General features: G+C 45.1%; 1 protein-coding gene and 1 non-coding gene across 6 annotated transcripts in view; one reads left to right on the top strand and one right to left on the bottom strand.

Moving 5' to 3' along the window:
• Positions 1-25413, top strand: part of Dnah8 (dynein, axonemal, heavy chain 8) — a 248828-nt gene that overhangs the window by 154295 nt on the left and 69120 nt on the right. For all 5 annotated transcript variants that reach the window (XM_030249467.1, NM_013811.3, XM_006523588.3 and 2 more), the window contains 9 exons: positions 1155-1292; positions 2834-2961; positions 3778-3949; positions 5916-6071; positions 9598-9753; positions 13404-13586; positions 19255-19360; positions 21834-22086; positions 22764-22954. In XM_030249467.1, coding sequence (XP_030105327.1) covers positions 1155-1292; positions 2834-2961; positions 3778-3949; positions 5916-6071; positions 9598-9753; positions 13404-13586; positions 19255-19360; positions 21834-22086; positions 22764-22954 — 1483 coding nt within the window. The remainder of the gene's footprint in view (positions 1-1154; positions 1293-2833; positions 2962-3777; positions 3950-5915; positions 6072-9597; positions 9754-13403; positions 13587-19254; positions 19361-21833; positions 22087-22763; positions 22955-25413) is intronic.
• Positions 797-900, bottom strand: Gm24661. Its single transcript, XR_003952481.1, has one exon. It is a non-coding gene; the product is annotated as a U6 spliceosomal RNA (small nuclear RNA).

Consider the following 25413-nt stretch of genomic DNA (forward strand, 5'->3'; position numbering starts at 1 on the left):
CCTTTGTCCCAGCTCCTGGGAGGCAGGGGCAGGGGGACCGCTGGGACGTTGAGGCTGGCCTGGTCTACAGTGAGAACCCACCTAAATAAATACGCAAGTAAGTACACAAGAAAGAAAATGAGACATTAAAGAACTTTTACCCCAGAAAGCTGTGGGTGTGCAACAGTGATTAATTATTTCAAACGGACAGGAAGCAGATAGTTACCATGTAGGATTTAGAAAAGAAAAGAGGAAAGGAAAAAAAAAATTACTGTTACAGTAACTTCATTTCAAAAGGCATCTTTACCAGAACCACAGACCAAATTGCCGATATATCCAGCAGCATTTATCACCGTGTCATTTTTAAGAGTTAAAATCCAGCTAGAGGAAGAGTATGTACAAATGCTGGGAAGCGTTAGCAAGTTAAGATGCATTCGGATGGTAAAACATCACAAAGTCACAGCACCGGGTGGAAAAGTACTCTGAGGGGCCGGAGAGATGGCTCAGCAGTTAAGAGCACTGACTGTTCCTGCAGAGAATCTGGGTTCAGTTCTCAGCCCCCACGTGGCCTCGGTTCCAAGGGGTCGACGCCCTCTTCTCAGACCTGCATGCAGGCAAAACACCCAAGCACATAAAATGATTTTTTTTAATTTAAAAACATCGATGTGCGGCGATGATTAGAGTCTATTAATTTTTAAAAAAATTAAGAATGACATTTAGTACCTTTTTAAAAAAGAGAATTAATCACTTCTCAGCCTTTTGGCTAAGATCAAGTGTAAAAAGGGAAACTAACCTTTATTCCCATGTTTCTCATATTAAAAATATGGAATACCTCGCAAATTTGCACGTCATCCTTGCCCAGGGGCTGTGGTGGTCTCTGTAGCATTCCAACTTCAGTACATGAGCTGCCGAAGCGAGCACCTATTCTTTCTTTACATTGTTGCATTTTCTGTGCTTTCCATAGCAACCATTAATAATTAAAAGGGTGAAAAAAATTAATAAACTATCCCCAAGACAGCCTGCCTCCCCAGTTGCAAACACTGAAACAGATGACCCTAGAAGTAGCACCCGCTGCAAAAATTCTATGATTTATGCAATAATTTACGAACTAAGATCATGAATGTTTCATGGGGCTTGTGTGACTCCGTGTGAACCCTTTCCCCTTCCTTTCTAAGGCAAACCTGGCCAAGCAGGAAGGCCGCTTGGCTGTGGCCAATGTGGAATTAGGGAAGGCCCAGGCGCTGCTGGACGAGAAGCAGGCTGAGCTGGATAAAGTGCAGGCCAAGTTTGACGCCGCGATGAAGGAGAAAATGGTGAGGCGAGGCGGGAGAAGAGATGTACAGATGCTCTGCGGGATGCAGCTCTGAGGTTAAATGAAATGCAGCTTTAAGGCTTATACGTAAAAACACGGGCATGCTCGACAGTGATGTAGATACATGTCAGTACATGTAGACACAGGATGATGTTTAAATCAGGGCAGATACTTATCTCCTCAGGTATTTTTGTTTCTCAGATAGCATGCATTCCCTCTCATAGGTGGAACCTATCTGTGTGTTTTTTACAACCCAGTCATATCTGTCTAGATCTATCTCTGCCTTCTATCCATTCATATCTATTATCTATCTATCTATCTATCTATCTATCTATCTATCTATCTATCTATCATCAATCTGTAGCTATCTATCCATCCATCCATGTAGATATACATCTATATCTGTATATTATTTATTATCCGCTTATATGTATGTATGAGTGTATCTATGTATCTATCTATATATGTATCTATCATCTATGTATCTATGTTTCTATATATTTATGTATCTACCTATGTATCATCTATATATCTATGTACTTATTTATTATGTCTATCCACCATATGGATATACATCTTTACCTGTATATTTATTATCCATTTATATGTATGAATGAGTATATGTATCTATCTATGTATCTATCAATCATCTGTCTATCATCAATATAGATATATATCTATATCTAGCTGTATCTTTATCTATCCATCCATTTATATCTATGCATCTATCTATCTATCTATCTATCTATCTTCATCATCATCTATTTATAAACGACATAAAAGCAGAAGGAAAATGTGGGGTTAAGGGAGAATCAATCATTAAAAGGGGAGGGATGACAACAGGGACATAGATAAGAGCAAAGCACAATTTTATGGACATGTGAAATGTCATAATGAAACCCATTATTTTTTATACTGACTAAAAATTAATGGCAGGAATAGAATCATTTTTACTATTTATTGTTTTTCTTTGGATAAGAGTTAATCGAAATACTACTTTAACATATAAATCTTGGGGTCTCTCTAATAAAATATCCTTGAATTTTAGCCTCATTTAATTTTTATGTAATTATTCATTCATCTTGGGGACAGAGGTCTATGCACCCCACTTTTTCTCCATTCAGCCTAGCCAAAGATGACCTTGAACTTCTGGTCTTTCTGTATCTCTACCTGTAGGATGCTGGGATTACAGGCATGCGCTACCATGCCTGGCTTTAAGTGTTGCTGGGGATCAAACCCAAGGCTTCATGCGCGCTAGGCAAGCACTCTGCCTACTGCACTCTATCCCTAGCCCTCTTTACATATGTCTTTGAAATTTTGTAAGGCTAAAAACAAAAACAAAAACAAAAACAAATCAATCACTGTATAAAGAATGAGTGATCAAAATGTAATTGATGTGTTAATTTGTCACGGTGTTATTTCCCAGCCCCAATTATTTTACAAGCTGAGAAATTCCTCAGTGTAGTTTTATGTGCGAACGCAACATGTCCCTGCTGCAGAGCTTGAAAATGTTGTCTGAGACGTTTCTCATTCTGAATGCAGGACCTGCTCAATGATGCCGACATGTGCAGGAAGAAGATGCAGGCAGCCTCCACGCTCATTGATGGCCTGAGTGGGGAGAAAGTCCGGTGGACCCAGCAAAGTAAGGAGTTCAAGACGCAGATTAATAGGTAGGTAGTCTTTGTGGGCTCCCTTCTTAGCCACCCACTTCCGTTTTCATCTCTCTGTGACGTCGAGGCCACAAATCCTACCCCCATCCACATGTCTCTGAATCCCCCAAAAGGACTTTGATGAAGCACTGCTGGACACATTTCTAGCAGGATGGTGGTGGGGGAGGGGGAGGGTGCACATCTGGCGATGTTTCAGTTCACCGTTCACCAGGACTGCCTGACACGTGTCTGATTCTCTGGGCTCACACTCAGTGATTTCGACAACGCGCATTAGGCAGGGGAGGGGACTCATCCAGTGAAGGCCCTTGTCTTGCAAAGATGTGGAAAGGCAAATGTGGTGGTGCACATCTGGAATCTCAGAACTAGGAGGGCAGAGAGTCAAATAGATCCTTGGGGCCTCTCTGGTCAGCTAGTGAGCTCCAAGCCAGAGAGAAACCCTGTGTCAAAAAACAAGGTGGGGTGACACCTGAGGGATGACAGCTGGCATCGACCCTGATACGGGTGCCATTTGGGCCAGTGTGTTTGCGCATGAGCACATGCACACACATAGGTCTCTGCACACATGCACACAAACACACACAAAGTGTTTGCCCTAAGACAGGTTGTGAGCAGGGTGTGCAATAAGAAGAAGGCATGGTCCACGTTTGCCACTCTGTGACCCACCTGAGTATGACCCCGCCCACCCCTTTTGCACTTAGGGCTCTTTTCTGAAGTCTTTCAAGGTCAGGGGCAACGAGAGGTTATACCCTATGGCAAAGCAAGCCTGCACTGTAGCTTCTCCAGGAGAAGGCATCTGCATTTTATTTTTCTTCACAGACTCGTAGGCGATGTTCTGCTCTGCACAGGCTTTCTCTCCTACCTCGGCCCCTTCAATCAGATATTTCGGAACTATTTGCTTAAAGACCAATGGGAGTTAGAGTTGAAAGCACGGAAAATTCCTTTCACTGAAAACCTGAATCTTATTGCAATGTTGGTGGACCCTCCAACAGTAAGTCTGACTCTTGCCAGCAGAATCAGAATTTCAGCCTTAGTTTAGTTCTTACCATAAAAACAAGAAGCCAAAGAATGTCTGGTTTGATTGTCTGTAGTTGAAAACTTTATTTCCGTTACTTAAGGCAGTTTTAATAGCTTTCCATGATTTAAAATGTTAATTCTGCTATGATTTCTTTCAAAGGTTTGAGGCAAAGACAAGCACCACCTAGGTATTATAGTATACTATGTATGTAAATAAAATATATATTAGGCATTATATATGTTGTATATATATATGAGATATTTATGTTTGTAAATATAATATATATTAAGCATTATATATTATATATGAGATATTTATGTATGTAACTACATATATATATGTATATATGGGAATATATATTATAATTATTATAGTGTATTAGTTTCTTTTCTTACTGCTGTGACAAAATAGGGAAAAAAGGATTGTTTTGGCCCGCAGTCTGAGGGATAAGTCCTTCATGGCCGGGGAAGCCATCTGTTGGCTTGTGCCATTGCATCCCCAGTCAGGAAGCAGAGAGGAGAAGGATACTAGTGTAAAGCTCACTTTCTCCTTTTTAATCCTTGCGGGACCCCAGTCATTGGATGGATGGCACCACTCAAATTCCAAGTAGGCCTTCCCTCCTCTGTGGGATCTCTCAGAGAGCTTCACAGGCAGCCCAGAAGCATGTCTCCCAGGTAACCACTAAGCCAGTCACACTGACGCTTGAGATCAGCCACCCGGAACAGTGACACCCTAACGCGCTTGCTCGGGTACCGATGGCCAGCTGATGGCCAGCTGATGGCCAGCGGCAACCCTGACTTGCTGGGATTTTGATACCAATGTCAGTTGGTATCAAACTTGCCAAGCTCCTGGGGCCATAAGCACTTTCCAGGCAGTTTGTTTTCAAACTAATGTGAGTGCGGGTGTTGCAAGGAGGCGGCAGTGGCTGCGTTCCTCCTGCTTTGTACTTAAAGGTTAAAAAGTAGCCTCTGGTTCAAACAATGTCACAGGGGGTGGATTACACATAGGCGATACATTGTGTCCCAAAGTGGGTCCAGATAGCCCTCAGTCATCTGAGTCTTTGGAGGTGCTAGGGGGTGGATTCTGGTGGCTCCATGAGATCTCAGGGATTTCATTGACCATGCTGTAATCCATCTTAAATTTGGGGAAGGAAATTGTCATGCTTACCATTGATGAACTCCCACCAGTGTATCTCAGCCAAAGTCTCCCCAGCTGCGCAACTATCTTTGCATAAGCCTTGTAGGCAGAACCAGGCAGAACCAGAGGGCAGGAAGAGGAGGGGCACTGGGGAATGAGGGCTATCTTCTTCTCTGACACTGACTTACTTTCACAACTATATATATATATATATATATATATATCTCCCTATATGTGTGTGTATATGTGTATGTGTATATATATATATACACACATATATGTGTATATATATATGTATATATATGTATATATATGTGTGTATATATATATATATATATATATATATATATATATATATATATATATACACACATACACACACACACAATCAGCCTAAGAGGACAAACCCAGATTTATCTATTAGTAAGGACACATATTACATTCTTAGTACCCACATCAGGTAGCTATCAGCCCCTGTACCTCCAGATCCAGGTGGGGGGGAATAACTCTCTCTTCTGGTCTCTGCAAGTAGTACCCTCATGTGTATAGAACCATCCACCCACACATACATGGGCAAATAAAAAATATAGATGCTAAATATTGAAATTTGCTTTCTAATTCTGAACTTAATTAACATTACTTGGCTCGTATTTGCAGGTTGGTTTGGTTCTTTTTCCCCACTAGATACCCCAAATGGCAACACATGCTTAAGTGCTTTCCATTGAAGGTTATAAGCTCTCAGTGACCAACCACCACATTCCTGTTCTTTGAGCGGGCATCCCCCCCATTTCCTCCTCCTCAGATTGGCGAGTGGGGCCTGCAGGGACTCCCTGGAGATGACTTGTCAATTCAGAATGGCATCATTGTGACAAAGGCCACCAGATACCCTCTGCTCATTGATCCCCAGACTCAGGGAAAAACGTGGATCAAATCGAAGGAAAAAGAAAACGACTTGCAGGTATGTCTGACTTGGTGTGTATGTGTATAAGTCAGTCAGTCTGACTTGGTGTGTATGTGTGTCAGTCAGTCTGACTTGGTGTGTGTGCGTGTGTGTGTGTGTGTGTGTGTGTGTAAGTCAGAATGTGCTCTCAGAGTCTCAGTAGACTCTAAAAGCCACCCAGGAAGCTGTCTGTGCACCTCGGCTTGCTGTTCCTGTAACAAATACTCGTTTTGCTAGAATTTCCAACCCTAATAAGCCCATATAAAAGATAAACAATCTGGATATTATAATTATAAGCCACATGCTTAGACTGGACAGATCTAACCTTGTACTAAGTTACACCCCCCCCCCCCAGCTGTTAGACCCCTTGTTACTTGTGGTTTCTCCCAGCCATGTGGTTCTGGTCCATCATGGCTTCCACCTCCTCTTCCTCCATCCCCTCTTGAGTCCCACCTTTCCCTCCCACTGCCCAATCACAGGCTCCAGACCTTAATTGACCTGTTAAAATAGAGAGAAAGTTCACACAGCATCACCTGAGTATGAGACGGTCTGCTCATCAGAGGCAACCCTTCTTGAGGAAGCATTAGAATTCAAGCAGCATCAGGCCACTCCACTACCTACTGGAGATAAACCAACTTATAAAGACAGAAGGTTTATTGTGACTGACAGTTTGCAAGATTTCGGTCCATCATTGATTGGTTAAATTGCTTCAGGCTGAGGCAGCATGATGGCTGTGGCAGAGTCATATGGCAATACCATTCGCCATGGCCAGAATGTTGAAGAAAATGAAGGGCCATAGTGCTTCTGTTACCTTTAAAGGTATAGCCTGGACATACATTCCTCCCCCAGCCTCTACCTCTTAGTGTTCCCTGCATCCTCCAGTAGATCCAAGCTGGAAATCGAGTCTTTAAGCAGCAGCCCTTTGGGAACATTCCAGATGCAAACTGTCACGTCACTTTTCTGGCCAGCATTTGCTCATTTGTACTCTTGTGCATCAGCAATTTGGGGCAAGGACTCTGATGATGTAACTCCCTTCGTCTTCTGCTTATCTGGCTCTCTTGGATGCCATGCCGGCCTCCAACTTAGCACGTAGGCAAGGATAACTTTGAACTTCTAACCCTCTTTGCCTCCACCTCCCTACTCTCTTTCCATTCCCGCTGTTGCCCGCCCTGTCTCTCTTCATCTCCCTGGCAGGACTACTGTGGCCAGCAACAAATGTGGCTTTTGTGCTGGACTAATGGAAAAGCACCAGGAATAGTGTCCCCGAGTCTGGTTTCTGCCAGTCCCACCTAGGCCCTTGGCAGCACATGATACATCCATGCCCAGCATTGCCTGTGCTGCCTCATATGGTGTTAACTTTAAACTGGGGTCACACGAGGCCAGGATTAGAATGCTGCTGGCTCCTTCAGGGAGCATGTTACCACTGATGTTTGCAGGTCGGCGAGCATATGGACTGCGGTGTTTCTGATATCCTGGTCCCAGAATTCCTCATGCCCCACACATTTTAAAAACTTGTTATTATATTTATTTACGTGCATATGTGTGTGTATACACATGTGTATATATATCTGCATGTGCCACAATATGCATACAGAGGCCGGAAGAGGTGTAAGAGCCAGATCTTTCTCTTCACTATGGGAGTTCCAGGGATGAACTCAGGTCATGATAGGGGCCTAAGCCATCTCCCTAGCCTCTTCTCTCTCTCTCTCTCTCTCTCTCTCTCTCTCTCTCTCTCTCTCTCTCTCTCTCTTTCTCTCTCCCCCCTCTCTCTCATTTTGAGATGGGGTCTGACTTTTCATAAATTTGGTTATTGTCTTAGTTAGGGTTTTACTGCTGTGAATAGACACCATGACCAAGGACAACATTTAATTGGGGCTGGTTTACAGGTAGGTTCAGAGGTGGGAGCATGGCAGCATCCAGGCAGGCATGGTGCAGGAGGAGCTGAGAGTTCTATATCTTCATCTGAAGGCTGCTAGCAGAATACTGGCTTCCAGGCAGCTAGGGTGAGGGTCTTAAGCCCACACCCACAGTGACACCTACTCCAATAGGACAAACCTACTCCAACAAGGCCACCCCTCCTAGTAGTGCCACTCCCTGGGCCAAGCATATACAAACCATCACAGTTATATTATTTTTACTAATTAGAATGTTTTCCACCCTTCTGGTCTATCCACTTAGATCTCACACAAAAGTCTTTATCAGTATTTACCTTCAAAGCTTCTTCTATCCAATGCTTGCTTCATCAAGACTTCTCCGTGTCCCCAGCTTCTCTGGCCCTCCCTCTGGAGGCCTGTCTGCATTTTGTTTGTAGTTCTGTCCTGGACTCCGAGTCTGACTTGAATTACTGCTCTTTGCACATTTCTCTCTTTTATTTCTGAGCCATAAACTTCCTGCTAGTCAGGTTTATGGCTTTCTTCATGTTTATATTTCCTACACAGCTCTTACATAGTGTAGGAATTCCAATATTTATGGAATTTAAATGAATCCATCTAAGTGTGCCATCACTACTTGGGGAGGTCATATGACCATCTTGATAAATGTAGGTAGGGAGAGTCCCTGGCAACATCCCATACACATTCATGACAAAGCTCCAGCAAACTGAGAAGACGGGGGATCACCTCTAACCCCCTGAAAAGCTTTTATGAGAAGCCTATGACAAAGGTGATATTTAACGCTGAATTATAGAATTATAGACAGATTTTCTTCTAAGTTCTGGGAGGGACCTTTGGCTTCTCAGGTATCACTTATGATATTATTTATATAATATAATTATATATATAATCTTTTTGAGACAAGAGTTTGTCTGTATAACAGAGCCCTGGCTGTTCTGGACTCACTTTGTAAACCAGGCTGCCCTTGAACTCACAGAGATCCGCCTTCCTCTCCCTCCTGAGCACTGGGATTAAATGTGTGTGACACCACACCTGGCTCTGACATTATTTTCTACAGACTTATTTTAGCCTTGTTATGTGTATTCCTGTGCGTCTGCATGCAGATACGTGCATATATGTGCAGTACCTGTAGAGGCCAAAAGTGCATCAATCAGATCTCTGGAGCTGGAGATACAGGTGGTTGTAAACCACTGAGTGTGTGTGTGTGCTGGGAACTGAACTCGGGCCTTCTAGAAGAGCAGCAAGATCTTCTAAGCACTGTCATTCTTATGAATATTTATCATCCCCTATTCATTTCAAAGGGGCCCTGGAGAAGACAGCGATATATCGAGGTGCCTTACTGTCTGTGAGTGATTCTAGTTAGACAGATTTAATAAGACAATTCCATGACAACTCCCACCTGATGGAAGCCCTGGTGTTCCATCTGAGAGGCCCCTTCTCTTCTTCTGCATCACAGACACTGCATCCTTGCCTCAGCAGCCAGAACTCTCCAAGTTTTAAGAATTAGGTTTTGCTTATTGCTTTTGTTTTATTTTATTTTTCACACTGCCCTTTCAATTCCCAGTCAGCCATCCAACAGATGTCTTGCTTTCCACCTAGCAACTGGGGCACTGTGGAGGACAGTTTTAGACTAAGGGGCTCTTTATCTTCAGGTGACATCTCTGAACCACAAATATTTCCGCACACACCTGGAGGACAGCCTCTCGTTGGGTCGCCCCCTTCTCATCGAGGATATTCGAGAGGAGCTGGACCCAGCTCTGGATAATGTGCTGGAGAAGAACTTTATCAAATCAGGCACTGCTTTCAAGGTGAGGGGTTTGTAACAGAGGACAAGGGTGGCATTGGCTTGGCATTGGCACAGTGGTGGAGCCAGTACTTTGGGGTGGTGATGTTTTGTCCACTAGAAACCAGCATTCCCTGGCAATGCTCACTGTTTCTTCTAGGTGGCTGCTTCTACCTACTGAAAGCTTGTTTCATGCCCGTCCTCTTCCAAATCAGTAGCGATTAGCTTTTCTTTTTAAAACACATTTCATTTTACTTACATGTATGTTTGTGTGTGGGTTATGTGCCTGTAAGTGCAGGTACCCTCAAAGGCCAGAAGAGAGGGCATCAACCCCCTGGAGTTGGAGTTAAAGTGGCAGTGAGCAGCCAACATGTGGGTGCTGGGAACTGAAATTGGGTCCACTGCAAGAGCAGCATTGCCCTTAACCACTGAGCCATCCCTTCCAGCGCCAACTTTGCTTTGCTTTGAGCGGATTTATTCTTAACTGGAAAATAGCAATCACATGTATTTATGCGATACAATGTATTTGCTGAAACAGTTCTTGAAAACTTACCTTTTAGTGGATACATGCAAATGAAACAAATTGATGGGTGCCATGTAGTTTTGATTTCTTTGTTTTTTTAGTAATATATAAAACAATCCCTAGAAGAGCAGTTTCCTTGTAAGAGCATTTAGTTGGTCGAAATGAGATAAGAAACAGGTTTGTTACCTTAATAACAATATGTATTACACAGAAGTGTGTGTGTGTGTGTGTGTGTGTGAGAGAGAGAGAGAGAGAGAGAGTGTGTGTATATATAATTTTAGCTGTATGTTAGAAAAGTGGCTTTGCAAGCCAAATACACATACAAATTTAAGAAGGCCTGGAGCTCCTCGCTGAAGAGAAGAGCATTTTACTAAAGCCCGGAGACAGTGATTTGTCCATTTCTGTCTTTGCTAACTTTCCATCTAAACTCATTGACTTTCTAGAAGCCATGGAACTCTGTTCCCAATTGTTGATGATAACACAAATTGTTTTCAATATAAGTGTCTCCTTCTTTAATTGGTCTCATTCTCTACTTTGAAGGTTCATTGGTTTTGTTTCTTGATAAATGGCAGCGTTTTAGCTTCAATTACTTCACCTCCAGTGTGCTAATTTCCTTACTATTAGGAAATACGTGAAGAATGAGGGTTTTCTCCTTAAACACAGATTTACTTAGAACATTTTAAGAAACCATGTGTGCGTGTGTGTTTGTGTATATGTCTGCATGTGTATGTGTGTCTGTGTGCATGTGTGTATATGTTTGTGTATATTTCTGTGTGTGTGTTTTGTGTGTTTGTGTATGTTTATGTGTGTATGTTTTGCGCATGTGTATTTGAGTATGTGTATATGTGTATATGTGCATGTATATGTGAGTTTTGTGTATGTGTCTATGTGTGTATGTGTGTGTTTGTGTATATATGTATGTGTGTATGTGTGTGTGTTTGTGTGTGTTTATATGTATGTGTGTTTGTGTGTGTATGTGTGTGTGTAGACCTGAGGTTGTGTGTGTATGCCTGAGATTAATGTCTGGACTCACTCTACATCAGCCGCCCACCGGAGTCCCAGAGGCAGATCTCTCAGAACTCACCCAATGACTCGCCTCCTCTCCAGCCTGCTCCGGGGATACCCTGCCCTTGCTTTCAGAGTTTGTAATTACAGTTACAGGTGGTTGCCAGGCTCACCCAGGATCTTTCATGGGATCTGACCAGACTTCACTCATCGTGCTTTTGTGACAAGCAATTTAATGGCTGAAGCCTCTCCCCAACCCCGCAGTGTGAATTCATTTATTTACCATTGTTTTAGTCTTTAAATGGAACATCGAGTGCCTACTTAAGCCTGGAGGGATGACTTGAATTTAATGGGGAAAAAACGAATAAAATGAATTCAACGTCTCCAGGAATTCTCTTTTTCTTTCCCTATGAGATTACAAAGTTGAAATTTTCTTTGCAGAAAAAGGAGCCAAGAAAGCAATCTTGGTTTCTGTGGATTCACGCACACTTTGGCATCACCAGTAAAAGTATTTAGTTGACAGGAGCTGGAAAGAAGGCTCAGCAGTTGAGAGCATAGCTATGCTGCTCTTTCAGGAGACCTGGCTTCAGCTCCCAGGATCCACATGGCAGCTCACAACCATCTGTAACTCCAGTACCAGGGGATCTGATCTCTATGTTGACCAGACATACATGTGGCAAACACATACACATGCAGGCAAAACACAAAATTAAAAAAAAATCAGTTGACAAATAGAAGCTATATATACTTACTTACAGGGTACCATGTGGTGTTTTGGTATTCATGTATAATGTTGACCCTAATCAAATAAATAAATAAATAATCCCTTCAATGCCCACCTTACCACAGACATCTGGAATGTGACCATATAGGAATTAAAGTCTGTGCTTGTGGGCCAACCCGCTCCCCACTCCCACCGCTTACCCTTGCCAGCACCAAATAAACCTGTCTTGGATTCTTGGCTTGTAGGAGCTCCACACATTTAGATTCCATATCTAAGTGTAAAATCACGTATGGTGTCTGTCCTCCCGGGTCTGGCTTGCTTGGCACACCACATTTAACATGCCAAGGGGAGTTACGCAGCCTCCATTACTGAAGTCATTTAAACAACCTTGGATTCTTTATCTCAGTTATAGGAAGATACCCATCCCATGTAAGATTGTGAGCCATTAGAGATGTGAATCATTTAAAGATGTTATGGGTTCTACCTGTTTTTTTTAGAAAGTAAAATATCCTACCAATAGTAGTGTCTAAGGTCAATGTTATGTTTCTGGTAACAGTTGTCAGACGTGTTGGAGATGTGACCATGGAATGCAGTAAAGAAGATAATTCTAGAAACACAACACAGTTCTTCACTTTGTTATAATTTCTTGATCTAGGGGGCAGAGAATAAGAGAATTGGTGGGAGTTATAAATGCTGAAACTGCGAAGTCAGGCCTTAGGTGCGCCCACGTTTTTCCTTCATCCCCTGTTGGTTTTCGATCTGTTCTTTATTTGATTTGCTTTGGATGGCCGCTAGAACATCTTCAGGCAGAGACACCAATAAATACGAATCACTCAAAATCGGACAGGCTTTGTTATTTAAGATCTGTAATAACCATTTCCCAACTCTTCTTTCCCGATTCATCTGGATGTCACAGCCTTGACTCTCGGGACACCCACTCCTGCCTCGAACCCCCAATGCCCTCCCTTTTAAGCTGGCTTTTTTTTTTTTAGGTTATACAATGTAAAACCTTAGGTTAAAATTTCATTTTGGAATTTAATACCTATTTACATCCTTTTCGCTCCCTCTCCATGTTCTAACTCCTGTGTCTGCCCCCACGCTCTAAAACCCATGACTTCTTCAGTTATTCTTGATACACACACAAACACACACACACACACACAACATATAAGTGTTGCTTATATGTCTATGTGCTTAGGGGCTGACACCGTTGGGACTGGATAACCTGTCAGGAGCTTTGTCTCAGGAGAAGACTCATTCTCTCTCTCACTCTCTCTCTCTCTCTCAGCAGCCATGATTTACCTGTAGTTTTTCTAGAAGTTTCTCTCATTTGTGTCGCAGTATGTGAATCGGGGCCTTCACGGTGCAGGTCATGTTTGGGCAACATGAAGCCGTTCCTAACTGTTCATCTGACCTTGTGTAGGTGAAAGTGGGTGACAAGGAATGTGACATCATGGACACGTTTAAACTTTACATCACCACGAAGTTACCAAACCCTGCCTTCACCCCTGAGATCAACGCCAAGACGTCCGTCATTGATTTCACTGTCACCATGAAGGGACTCGAGAACCAGTTACTCAGGAGAGTCATTCTCACAGAGAAACAGGTAAAAGCTCTAAGCCACAAGTAGTGAGTAAAATTAAAATGGATTAGGAGGGCCAGTGAGATGGCTCAGCAGCTCAAGGTGCTTGCTACCAAGCCTGGAGACCTGGATCTGGTCCCTGGGAGCACCATGGTGGAAGGAGGGATAACTCTTAGGCTATTGTATGGCTCCTCCAACAAACAAATGAATATATGAATGAATGTAAAAAATAAAATAGAATAGCATGTTGTAATAGCAAATTTGTGGAAAATATAGGCCAAAATCATACTTCTTGTTAGCATAAGGAGATAATTCTTCCTTAGTGATAATTTGTTAGGAAATTATATGATTCAGATATCCTCCATCCCCAGATACCACACATAAACACAGACACACACACATACACTCACACACACACATTCTTGCACACACACCTGCACATAGATTTGTACACATTTGCATGCACACACATGCACATACACACATTTTACATACACTTGTGCACAATCCATGCATTCACATATGCACTCACATACACATCTGTGCACACACACATATTTGCACACACATTGGCACACATACATTCATTCGCACATACACCTTACTTCATACTTCTGCCCTTATATATTTGGATGTATTGATTCAATACATTCCGATCCATAGTGCTGTGGATTGTCTGGAGACACCTGAGAAATTTAATAAAAACAACGATCCTAGAGAAAAAGGAAATCCCCCTGTACCTGCCCAGCCATTACTAACTGCTGGAATTTCAGATATTGCAGAGTAATAATGTCATGATATAAGGGACAATATTTCAAGCGGAAGTTCCATTGGAGGACACAAACCAGTTGGGTAAAACGAAGGACATTAGTGAATCTAAGAACAATAATTTAAAAGCTAGATATGAGACCAGAGTAACTTTTAGGATGTTCGGAAAACTGAATTTTATGCACAACACATATTTGCATATATTAACTGTATTTGCATAAAGCACAACCGAGTTTACACTTACCCTGATGTAACTCATTTTAGTATTCAAGGGAAGGGCAAGGTGAGGGGCAGTGAGAACAAAGAGGCATACAGTTAGGGAGGAGAGGTGAGAAAAAAATGGGCTAGATGGGCTCCAAGTGAGGAGAGGGATTCCAGAAGGCAGAGAGACGTGTTTCCAACTCTCCTTCATGAGCAAGATAACAAGGACATCCTTTCTGCTTACCAGAAGTGGCTCTTCCCAAGGCACCAACCATCAAACCCCCAGTTGTCTGCCTCGACTCCCTCTCAGGTTCACATAGAGTCTGTTGTTGCAAACAACTCCCCTGCAGTTGAACAGGTGCTGGTGGCCTATTTTGAAAGGATCTCACAGATGTAGCTCTCCCCCAAGGCTGTTCTACCCAAAGGTCTGTCTGGTGCTCCCACATCCCTCTTTTTAACTTTTGTTCCTCCTCAAATCGCCTGCTGGCACGACTGTGCCAGGCTTGCTGGAATGCACTCAAGACAGGCTTCACAGGCAGGCTGTCTCCCCTGACGGCCTCGCTACGGAACTTCCAGAGGCCAGAGAGACGGGGGTCTCACTCTGTCACAACACGTGCATTTTCCAGTTTGCCAGGTCTCCTGAAAGCCCCCCAGGTCGTGCTGTAAGACTTAGCAAAGGTCCACTGTATCATGATGCATGATTTTCCCTACTGTGTTAAAAAGGGCCGGAATGTGTACACACGAGCCTGTGTGAGCATGTGTGTACATATACATACATGTGAAGGCCAGAGACCTCAATCACCATGTCTCCCGTGGTTATTTTCTACATTATTCTTTAAAAGAATTACTTTTACTTATTTATTTTATATGAGTACACTGTCACTGTCTTCAGACACACCAGAGGAGGGCATCGGATCCCACTACAGATGGCTGTGAGTCATCATGTGGTTGCTGGGACTTGAACTCAGGACCCCTGGAAGAGCAGTCTGTCTCTGAATCTGGAGCTCACCAGTTAGGCTAGGCTGACCCGCTAGCAAGCCCCTGGATCCCTCCTGATTCTCTAGCCCTGCAGTTACAGGCACGCTCCACCATGCCCAGCTTTTTACACAGCTGCTGGGGAGTCAGGACCTGAGCCCTCATGGCTGCAGGGTGAATGCTGTACTGCCTCATCTACCTCTCCATCCCCAGAGGTGATCATTCTAATGGAAACCATTCTTTAAATGGTCTCCTGCAAGAGCGACCACACTTTTCACTACCCCGGCAAATCCCCCAGCCCTGTGAGCAGGAGAACAGGGGCACTAGCCTGGGTTTGAGGACAGTCTATCCTGTCTACCTCTGCCAGTAACTATCTCTGTGTTTTACTGGGATGCTACGCAGGGGGTTCATCTTCCCCAGAAATAAATAACTACCAAGGGATGTGAAGGAAAGTCAGCATGTTGTTGTGAGTCCTGCAGAGACTCAAAGTTGGTGCTCTTAAGAATTAAAATGAAAAGCTGGAGAGATGGCTCAGTGGTTAAGAGCACTGACTGTTCTTTCAGAGGTCCTGAGTTCAATTCCCAGCAACCACATGGTGGTTCATAACCATCTGTAATGAGATCTGATGCCTTCTTCTGGTATGTCTGAAGTCAGCTACTGTGTATTCATATACATAATATAAATAAATAAATCTTTAAGAAAAGGAATTAAAACTACACAGGGCAGGAGCATGTTAGACACCAAGTTCTGGATGAAAATATTGTCCAGGCAGCCTGATTCAAGCCACAGTGGACACTTGATTCAGTGTGGGGCTATGGCTTTTGATCACCTCTTTGCTTCCAGGAGACTTTTCAAATTAGCAAGGTTTCCAAGGCAGCTTTTAGCCAGGGATGTTCTCAAGTTAGAGGCCTTGATTCACCTTGAAATACAACCCTAAATGCAAAATGTGCTTCTGCATATAGATGAGGAAAACGAAGGGGATTCGGCTTGGTTGACAGAGCCCTTGCCCACCATGCATAGACCCCACAAGTCCACTGTACCAACAGTGTGTGTGAGCACAGGCCTGTCCACTGTACCAGCAGTGTGGGTGAGCACAGGCCTGTCCACTGTAACAGCAGTGTGTGTGAGCACAGGCCTGTCCACTGTAGCAACAGTGTGTGTGAGCACAGGCCTGTCCACTGTAGCAACAGTGTGTGTGAGCACAGGCCTGTCCACTGTAGCAACAGTGTGTGTGAGCACAGGCCTGTCCACTGTAACAACAGTGTGTGTGAGCACAGGCCTGTCCACTGTACCAGCAGTGTGTGTGAGCACAGGCCTGTCCACTGTACCAGCAGTGTGGGTGAGCACAGGCCTGTCCACTGTACCAGCAGTGTGTGTGAGCACAGGCCTGTCCACTGTAGCAACAGTGTGTGTGAGCACAGGCCTGTCCACTGTAGCAACAGTGTGTGTGAGCACAGGCCTGTCCACTGTAGCAACAGTGTGTGTGAGCACAGGCCTGTCGACTGTACCAGCAGTGTGGGTGAGCACAGGCCTGTCCACTGTAACAACAGTGTGTGTGAGCACAGGCCTGTCCACTGTACCAGCAGTGTGTGTGAGCACAGGCCTGTCCACTGTAGCAACAGTGTGTGTGAGCACAGGCCTGTCCACTGTAACAACAGTGTGTGTGAGCACAGGCCTGTCCACTGTAACAACAGTGTGTGTGAGCACAGGCCTGTCCACTGTAACAACAGTGTGTGTGAGCACAGGCCTGTCCACTGTACCAGCAGTGTGGGTGAGCACAGGCCTGTCCACTCTACCAGCAGTGTGTGTGAGCACAGGCCTGTCCACTGTACCAGCAGTGTGTGTGAGCACAGGCCTGTCCACTGTAGCAACAGTGTGTGTGAGCACAGGCCTGTCCACTGTAGCAACAGTGTGTGTGAGCACAGGCCTGTCCACTGTAGCAACAGTGTGTGTGAGCACAGGCCTGTCCACTGTAACAACAGTGTGTGTGAGCACAGGCCTGTCCACTGTAACAACAGTGTGTGTGAGCACAGGCCTGTCCACTGTAACAACAGTGTGTGTGAGCACAGGCCTGTCCACTGTAGCAACAGTGTGTGTGAGCACAGGCCTGTCCACTGTACCAGCAGTGTGTGTGAGCACAGGCCTGTCCACTGTAACAACAGTGTGTGTGAGCACAGGCCTGTCCACTGTACCAGCAGTGTGTGTGAGCACAGGCCTGTCCACTGTAACAACAGTGTGTGTGAGCACAGGCCTGTCCACTGTAACAACAGTGTGTGTGAGCACAGGCCTGTCCACTGTAGCAACAGTGTGTGTGAGCACAGGCCTGTCCACTGTAGCAACAGTGTGTGTGAGCACAGGCAGGCCTGTAATCCCAGCACTAGGGAGGTTTGAGCAGGAAGATCAGGGGTTCAAGGTCATCCTCACCTTCATCGTGAGTCTGAGGCTAGCCTGGGCTACATAAGACACTGTGTCAAGAACAAAATAATAATACTAACAACAACAACAACACACACAGACAGACACACACAAAAATTGTTACAATTATTCTCATTTGAACTCTATCAATGTCCAGTTGCTAGAATGTCAGGTCAGGGATGTGGCTCACGGGTTAAATTGCTGGGAGAGTTCGGATGCACAGAGATGCAGGACTGGTACTGATGCCCACATGATGGGCAGCAAAGCCACCTGTGTCTGTGCTCTCTGGGTTTAATGAGAAACTCTGCTTTAGTGATTAAAGCGGACGATCCATTCAGGATGAGTCCAAACATCAACCTTGCACGCACACTCCCACACGTGTGAGCCCCACCGCACGCAGAGTCACATATATATGCTTACACGCCCAACCCCTTCACATATGTGAAAAAAGCGAATACGGAAGAAGAGATGAATATTATTGAGATGATTTTCCTTTAGACCCTACAAGAATGTTCCGTCAATGGCCAAACATCCTGGGCTTGAAGAGCGGGCCTGACTCCGCAGGGCAGCATCCTGGTTCTCAGGAGACTCACCACAGTGTTTAGGAGCAAACCAAACTTGGGTTCTCAGGATTGCACATCGGGCACTCTGCTGATTGGGCCATCTCCCAGGCCCAGAGCTATGAAACGTCAGAGCCGGCGGGCCTCACTTTATTGATTACCCAGAGAAACATAAATATAAACAGTTTTGACTTATATTTATTTTTATATATTTTGACTTTATATTTATATTTATGTTGGTGATGATTTCTTCCACCGTTCAAAAATTGACTTTGTTTAGACCGCTGAAGTTGTCCATAAAACACCAGTGAGCCCGATTTCCTGAAAGCATAGGTGACTCGGTGTCTTAGTCAGGGTTTCTATTCCTGCACAAACATCATGACTGAGAAGCAAGTTGGGGAGGAAAGGGTTTATTCAGCTTACATTGCTGTTCCATTACCAAGGAAGTCAGGACTGGAACTCAAGCAGGTCAGGAAGCAGGAGCTGATGCAGAGGCCATGGAGGGATGTTCCTTACTAGTTTGCTTCTCCTGGCTTGCTCAGCCTGCTCTCTTGTAGAACCCAGGACCACCTGCTCAGGGATGGCCCCACCCACAATAGGCCCTCCCATCCTTGATCACTAATTGAGAAAATGCCTTAGAGCTGGATCTCGTGGAGGCATTTCCACAAGGGAGGCTCCTTTCTCAGTGGTAACTCCAGCTGTGTCAGGTTGACACCCAAGACCAGCCAGTACACTCGGATCCCCATATCCTTTTGCTTGTGTCTTGGTAACAGGAGCTGGAGTCGGAGAGGGTGAAGCTCCTCGAGGACGTGACTTTCAATAAGCGGAAGATGAAGGAGCTGGAAGACAACCTGCTATATAAGCTGAGCGCCACAAAAGGTACCGCGCCACTGAGAGGCAATCAAGCCACGGCACCCATGGGAGGGGCTTGTTTTTTTTTTTTTTTTTTTTTTTTTTTACTGGCCTTCCAGTGCCGCCGTGACCTGTGAGGCAGCAGCCAACACACCAGTGCAAAAGCAAGTGGGGTGGCTTCCATATGACATTAGGGAAACATCACAGAGCATCTGATGTCTGAATTAGCAACCGGAGCCAGCCGGATGAGACTAGTACCACCTTGTTGATAGAATCGTTCTCTCCGGAGGCAAACAAGGGCTGCGGAGCAGAGCCCCGCAGCTCCTGATGGCCTCATTTGCTTGCCCGAAGGACACTGATGCATCCCATCTTTCTTATTTTTATTTTATTTCTATTGATCAGTCAGCCCTTTTCATTTAGCACTGAAACGAAACTCTCATGATGGGTCACGTACAACTGCATGCTGTCTCTTCAGGAAAACTTGGCTACCCAAGGGCCTGGCTCATCTCAAATGATTCCCACTTAGAAGTCAAGGTTAGCGTCTCCTCTGCATAGACAGACTCACACCATACCCCAGTTTGATGAGGTACCCTCCCTTTAATACACTGAAGAAAGCTTATTTTTTGGGAAGACCTGTAATCCCAGCATTTGGGAGGCTGAGGCAGGAGGACCGCTGAGGGTAGTCAGGACTACATAGAAAGCGCTAAGCCATTCTGGGCTACATAGCATGACCTTGGCTCCAGACAGACAGACAGACAGACAGATAGACAACACCAAAATAGTCACGAAAAGAGAAGAAAATCAGCAAACATGTCAGCATTTTTATAGGCAAATCACAGCAGCCGAATTAAATCCCACCACGTGCTCGCAGTTTATTTATGAATCCATTCTGTTGTTACATTAAATCCCTGGATCAGAAGAAAACAAAGCCTTGTTATCCCATAATGATAATACCATTAGAATGCACACAATGCTAGCTATAGGGGCACATACATAGCCTCTGCACTAATGTAATTGGACAGGGAAAACCCTGTGACACCTGTGACCTCGGCTACTTGGGAGGCTGGGGCACAGGGATGGAGAACGTGAGACCAGCATGGGCGATATTAGTGAGATCTTGTCTCAAAATAAAACTTCAAAACGGAACTGTGTTTGTAGCTATGGGACAGCATGGGCCAAACATATGTTATATACATACATACATACATACATACATACATACATTTGAACTTGGTGAAAAGCTTGCCTTCTTTGCTTTTGCTGATGAAGTTGTGTCTTTGGATGCAGTGACCTCCGCTCATTCTGAATGTTAACAAGCTGAGCGGGGTGCTGGTTCCCTTGTCTGAGTAAGACTGTTGGGGATCAAGGCCTCCCAGCTATAAGGGTAATGACAGTCGGGCTCTCACATTAGACCTGGCATGTTAGCTAAAAATCGCTCAGCATTTTTAGATGCCTGCCAGTCTTCCAGAGCTCGCGTGTCTGGAAGTGCTGTTGCTATTGCAGACACAGGCTCCTGAACTCAGCGTGCCACAGAAGTGTTTCTGCATCTTAAAATGGAATTGGTTGTGATAAATGCCTTACTTCTACTAAAAAAAACAATAGAGAAGAAAAACTGAGAGCTAGACAGCCTTTTCTTGGTGAGACACTTGCACTATATCCCGGTTGATCTGTGTTAGAGATGTAACCTTGGTTATTTCTCACAAGGGCTTTCACTCAAGAAGTCGGGAGAGAACTGTCCCACTCACCTGCTAGCTTGTCAGCAGCCTAGGTACAGCGCTTGCATTCTCTCATAGCCAGCGACACAGGACACATGGCCTGCAGACCTTAGGGAGAGTTGCCAAGGTGATAATGGGGGTGAGAGCCTTTCTCACAGGTGATGTTGGTACCGCTGGAGATGTGGTCATTGTCTTCAAACATTTGAACCGACTGGGCAGGGGCGATGGCTCAGTCAGCAATGAGCCTGCCTTGCCAAGCAAGAGGATGGATCCCAGCTGGGTCTACCAGAATCTGCATTTTAAAGCCAGGCTTGAAGGTACACGTGTGTGACCTCAGAGTTAGGAGGTCGAGACTAGCAGATCTCTGACACTCACTGGCTCACCAGCCTAGCCTGTTTGGAAAGTCTCTGGCCAAGTGAGAGACCCTGTCTCAAAAAATAAGTTGGGGGTGGGGGGAGGCAGACTCAGGGACTACACATGAGGTTGTCTTGTACCACATGAAGGGAAACACACCCCCTCACACACACACACACACACACACACACACCTGTCTTTTCTGTGGGTTTCAGGTAGAGTCGGGGATGAAGAGTCCTCAGTAGGAATGTTTAGAAAGATCCAGACACTGGTGGTAGCTTGTTTTTGAACAGGAACCCTGTGGTATGTTAAGTTCTACTTGCCTGTGGTCTCTGGGAGAGTCAGGTTAGAAGCCAGTGGTGGTGTGTTTGAAATAGTGACCTTCAGCATTTCCTCACTGTGCCTGCTATTCTGCTGTCCTTGGCTTTCAGGTTCCCTGGTGGACGACGAGTCTCTCATCGGCGTCCTGCGCATCACCAAACAGACAGCTGCGGAAGTGAGCGAAAAGCTCCACGTGGCTGCGGAAACGGAGATCAAGATCAATACAGCTCAGGAGGAGTTCCGGCCAGCGGCCACGCGAGGCAGCATCCTTTACTTCCTCATCACAGAGATGAGCATGGTCAACATCATGTACCAAACCTCCCTGGCCCAGTTCTTGAAGTTATTTGACCAGTCCATGGCCAGGCAAGTCCTCCCCATCTTCCCCTCAGTCGTTTCCAAAATGGTGACCTATAGGTTTTTATGAAGCTGGGGGCAGGGGATGGATGTGTGTGTGTGTGCTCGCGCACACGTGCGTGCGAGCACATGGCTCAGTCTAGATAGTCTCTGCCGTGAAAGCACGAAGACCTGCGTTCAGAGTCTCGGCACCCACGCCCAAGGCCTGGGTGTAGCAGCGTACACCTGTAAACCCATTATTGCCTGGAAGTAGAAACAGATGCATCAGTGGTGCTCCCTATTGGTCAGCCAGTGTAGCCAATCAGAGAGCTCCAACTCCAGTGAGAGACTCTGATTCAAAAAGTAAGGTGGGAGCTAGAGAGGTTGACTCCATGATTAAAAAAAACAAACCAAAACAAAAACAAAAACAAAAACAACAACAACAGCAACAACAACAGCACACACACACACACACACACACACACACAGAGTTAACCAGGACTGGAGTTTGGTTCCCAGCACTCATGTCCGGTGGCTTGCAACGAACTGCTTATATAACTCCAGCTTTAGATGACATGGCGCCCTCTTCTGGCCTCCATGGGCAACGGCCTGAGGCACATGTTTGTGTGCGTGCTGCTCGCAGGAGTGTGTGCTGCTTGCATGGGCGCAAGTTTTTAAATCTCTTTGATTTTAAAACTGGATTGCAGGTCTGAAAAGTCTCCGCTACCTCAAAAAAGAATTACAAACATTATTGAGTACCTGACATACGAGGTCTTCACCTATTCTGTGAGAGGCCTGTACGAAAACCACAAATTCCTCTTCGTTCTCCTCATGACACTGAAGATCGATCTCCAGAGAGGGACAGTGAAGCACAAAGAGTTTCAGGCTCTGATTAAAGGTAAGATGCTTGGAGCATGGCTGGGCAGAGGACAGAGGCGCTGATGGGGTCTTTGATGTACTCTGATGCTGGTGTCAGGGATGCAGGAGGGAAACAGCATGATACCCTAATGAAAGCAATGTTACTCTCAATCTCTCCCTCCCTCCTCTGCCCTCTCTTTCAATTTCTGTTAACATAGTTCTGCTTACCAAAAAATCTGGGCTTTTCCTAACTGTGTTTTTAGTTATATTGCTATATATGATTTTTTTCCCCCACTGTTACCTATGCTTAGAGGACCTGTTGTCAACGTGAGGACAAGATGGAGATGAGCTGTATGCCCCCTCCCTTCTCCTCTCCCCTCTCCCTTCTCCTTTCTCCCCTCTCTCGTTTCTATTCAGGATCTCATTGTATAGCTGAGGCTGACTCAGAATTTGATACACACCCCTAAAATAATTTTTTTTTAACTCCACCAAAGTTCAGCTAGGAGCCTCCACACTCTCCACAGAGGCGGCATTGCTCACTCTTAGAGTGCACAGCTTAATGAATGGTCCCAAGGCAGAGTAAGGGGCTGTGGTAGCGTGGTGCTGGGGAGCAAGGGAACTTGGTTCTGGAAACTAAGCATCGGGGCTAGGTGATTGGGGTGTTGACCGCAGCCCAGGGTCCTGCTAGTCATACAGGGCTCATTGAAACACTGAGGGTCCAGGGACACAGCCGGTGACTGAGACACATGCAGATCCAAGACACCCTCCCCTCATGCAAAACCTCGGGCCTTCTCTTCTCTCCCCAGTAACGACATTCTGCCAGACCAGAGCTATTTGCCAAAAGGAAACAGACTTCTCTGAGAGAAGGTTTGTGAGTGAGAGACACATGGAGAAGACACATAGGGCAGGGGACATGCCTGAGCTGTGGTGGGAGCACATTTGTGACCCCATTTCATCAAACTGGGGAGCCAGATTGCACAGGGCCAGCACAGGCAGCCGGGGGACTTTGGATTCAATTCAGTTGGCAGCAGGGAGCCATCGAGTGTTTTATGGGCAGGGATACGGCACGAACAGAGCAGTGCTTTAGGAAGATTAATTTGAAATTGCACGACAGGTTGATTGACAGAGCTACAATCGGTTCAGCAAAAAAGGAGGATATCTTCCGAACAAAGCCACCTTATTATATAGTCTGTTTTAGTTTCGAACTGGCTTACATTTTGATGGAATTATTTTTTAAAGGATAGCAGGGCTTATTTTTCCTAATGCCTTTTTATAGAGCTAACAAATAAACTCTCTTATGTCACAGACATTTTTTTAATCTTTGTGCACTCGATACTCAAGGGAGGAGAGCCGGTGTCTATGGTCACAGCAGTGTTTGATTTCCCAGGAGGGACAGTTCTTACTTATCAATTACTTCTCGTTGTCTGCAGCATTTGTAAGGCGCCTTTGACTTTCTTCTCCAGCTGAGGATGTCAGAGCACTTTGAAAAATGAAATGGATACCAGGGGCAAACCTGCACTATGAGACAACCGATGGCCCTGATTCTTTGCCAGGTTTATTCTAGAAAGATATTATCTTTGTTTCGCTATAGGCCTCCTCGGGTGCTGCTCGGAAAGACCAGAGTCTTAGGAGGATACAAATTAAGTGTCACAATAACCACTAATGATGGCGGAGCTCTTGCTGATCTCACAGCTGCCACCTGGTAGAGTCTGCTACTCTGTTACTTTCTCTGACAGACTAGAAAGCCGGAGACTGAGTCCGGGGTCTGAGGGACTGCAGTGTAGAACAGCCAGTGTGTTTACGGAGGATTCCTCCTGTAATTATTTCTCTTTGCTGCAGGAACTTCCTCTGCTGTCTCTAAAGACATCAGACAAGACAAAAGGTGTCGGGGCACGGGAGAGAAGCATCTACTGCTCTCCCACAATTAACCCTTTCCTTCGTGGTAGTTCTGTTAGAACAAGGCTTCCTCTTCCATGCAGTTTCAGGGGCAGGAAGTGAAGGGAGGTTTACGTGGTACATTCAGGGTGTCACCACTCCCCAGAGCCACAGACTCCCTAAGTCCGTTTAGTGGTGCAAAGGAGTCTATTTTTTTTTAATGCAACACTTTATACTGCTTCTCAGGAAATTGCTAAATGGGGGAGCAAAGACCTGAAACCTCCCTATGTCTCTTTGTGGTCTGCATTATTTCTAGGTGAAGGGGAAGCGTTTGTTTGATTGGACTTCTTAAGAGGGACCGTGAGGTTAGGGATGGCTCGCTGGTTAAGAGTACTTTCTGCTGTTGCAGATGAGCAGAGTTCAGTTCCAAGCATCCTTGCTGGGTAGCTCAGGACTGCCTGTAGCTCCAGTTCCAGGGAATCTAATGCCCCCTTCCATCCACCTCTGTGAGAAGTTACATACATGTGCACACATTTACACACACACACACACACACACACACACACACACACACATAAAGGTAATATAAGAATTACTGTTTTGCAAACATCCAAATTAAATAAT

This window comes from Mus musculus, chromosome 17 (assembly GCF_000001635.26).
Source record: "Mus musculus strain C57BL/6J chromosome 17, GRCm38.p6 C57BL/6J".
Lineage (NCBI taxonomy): Eukaryota > Metazoa > Chordata > Mammalia > Rodentia > Muridae > Mus > Mus musculus.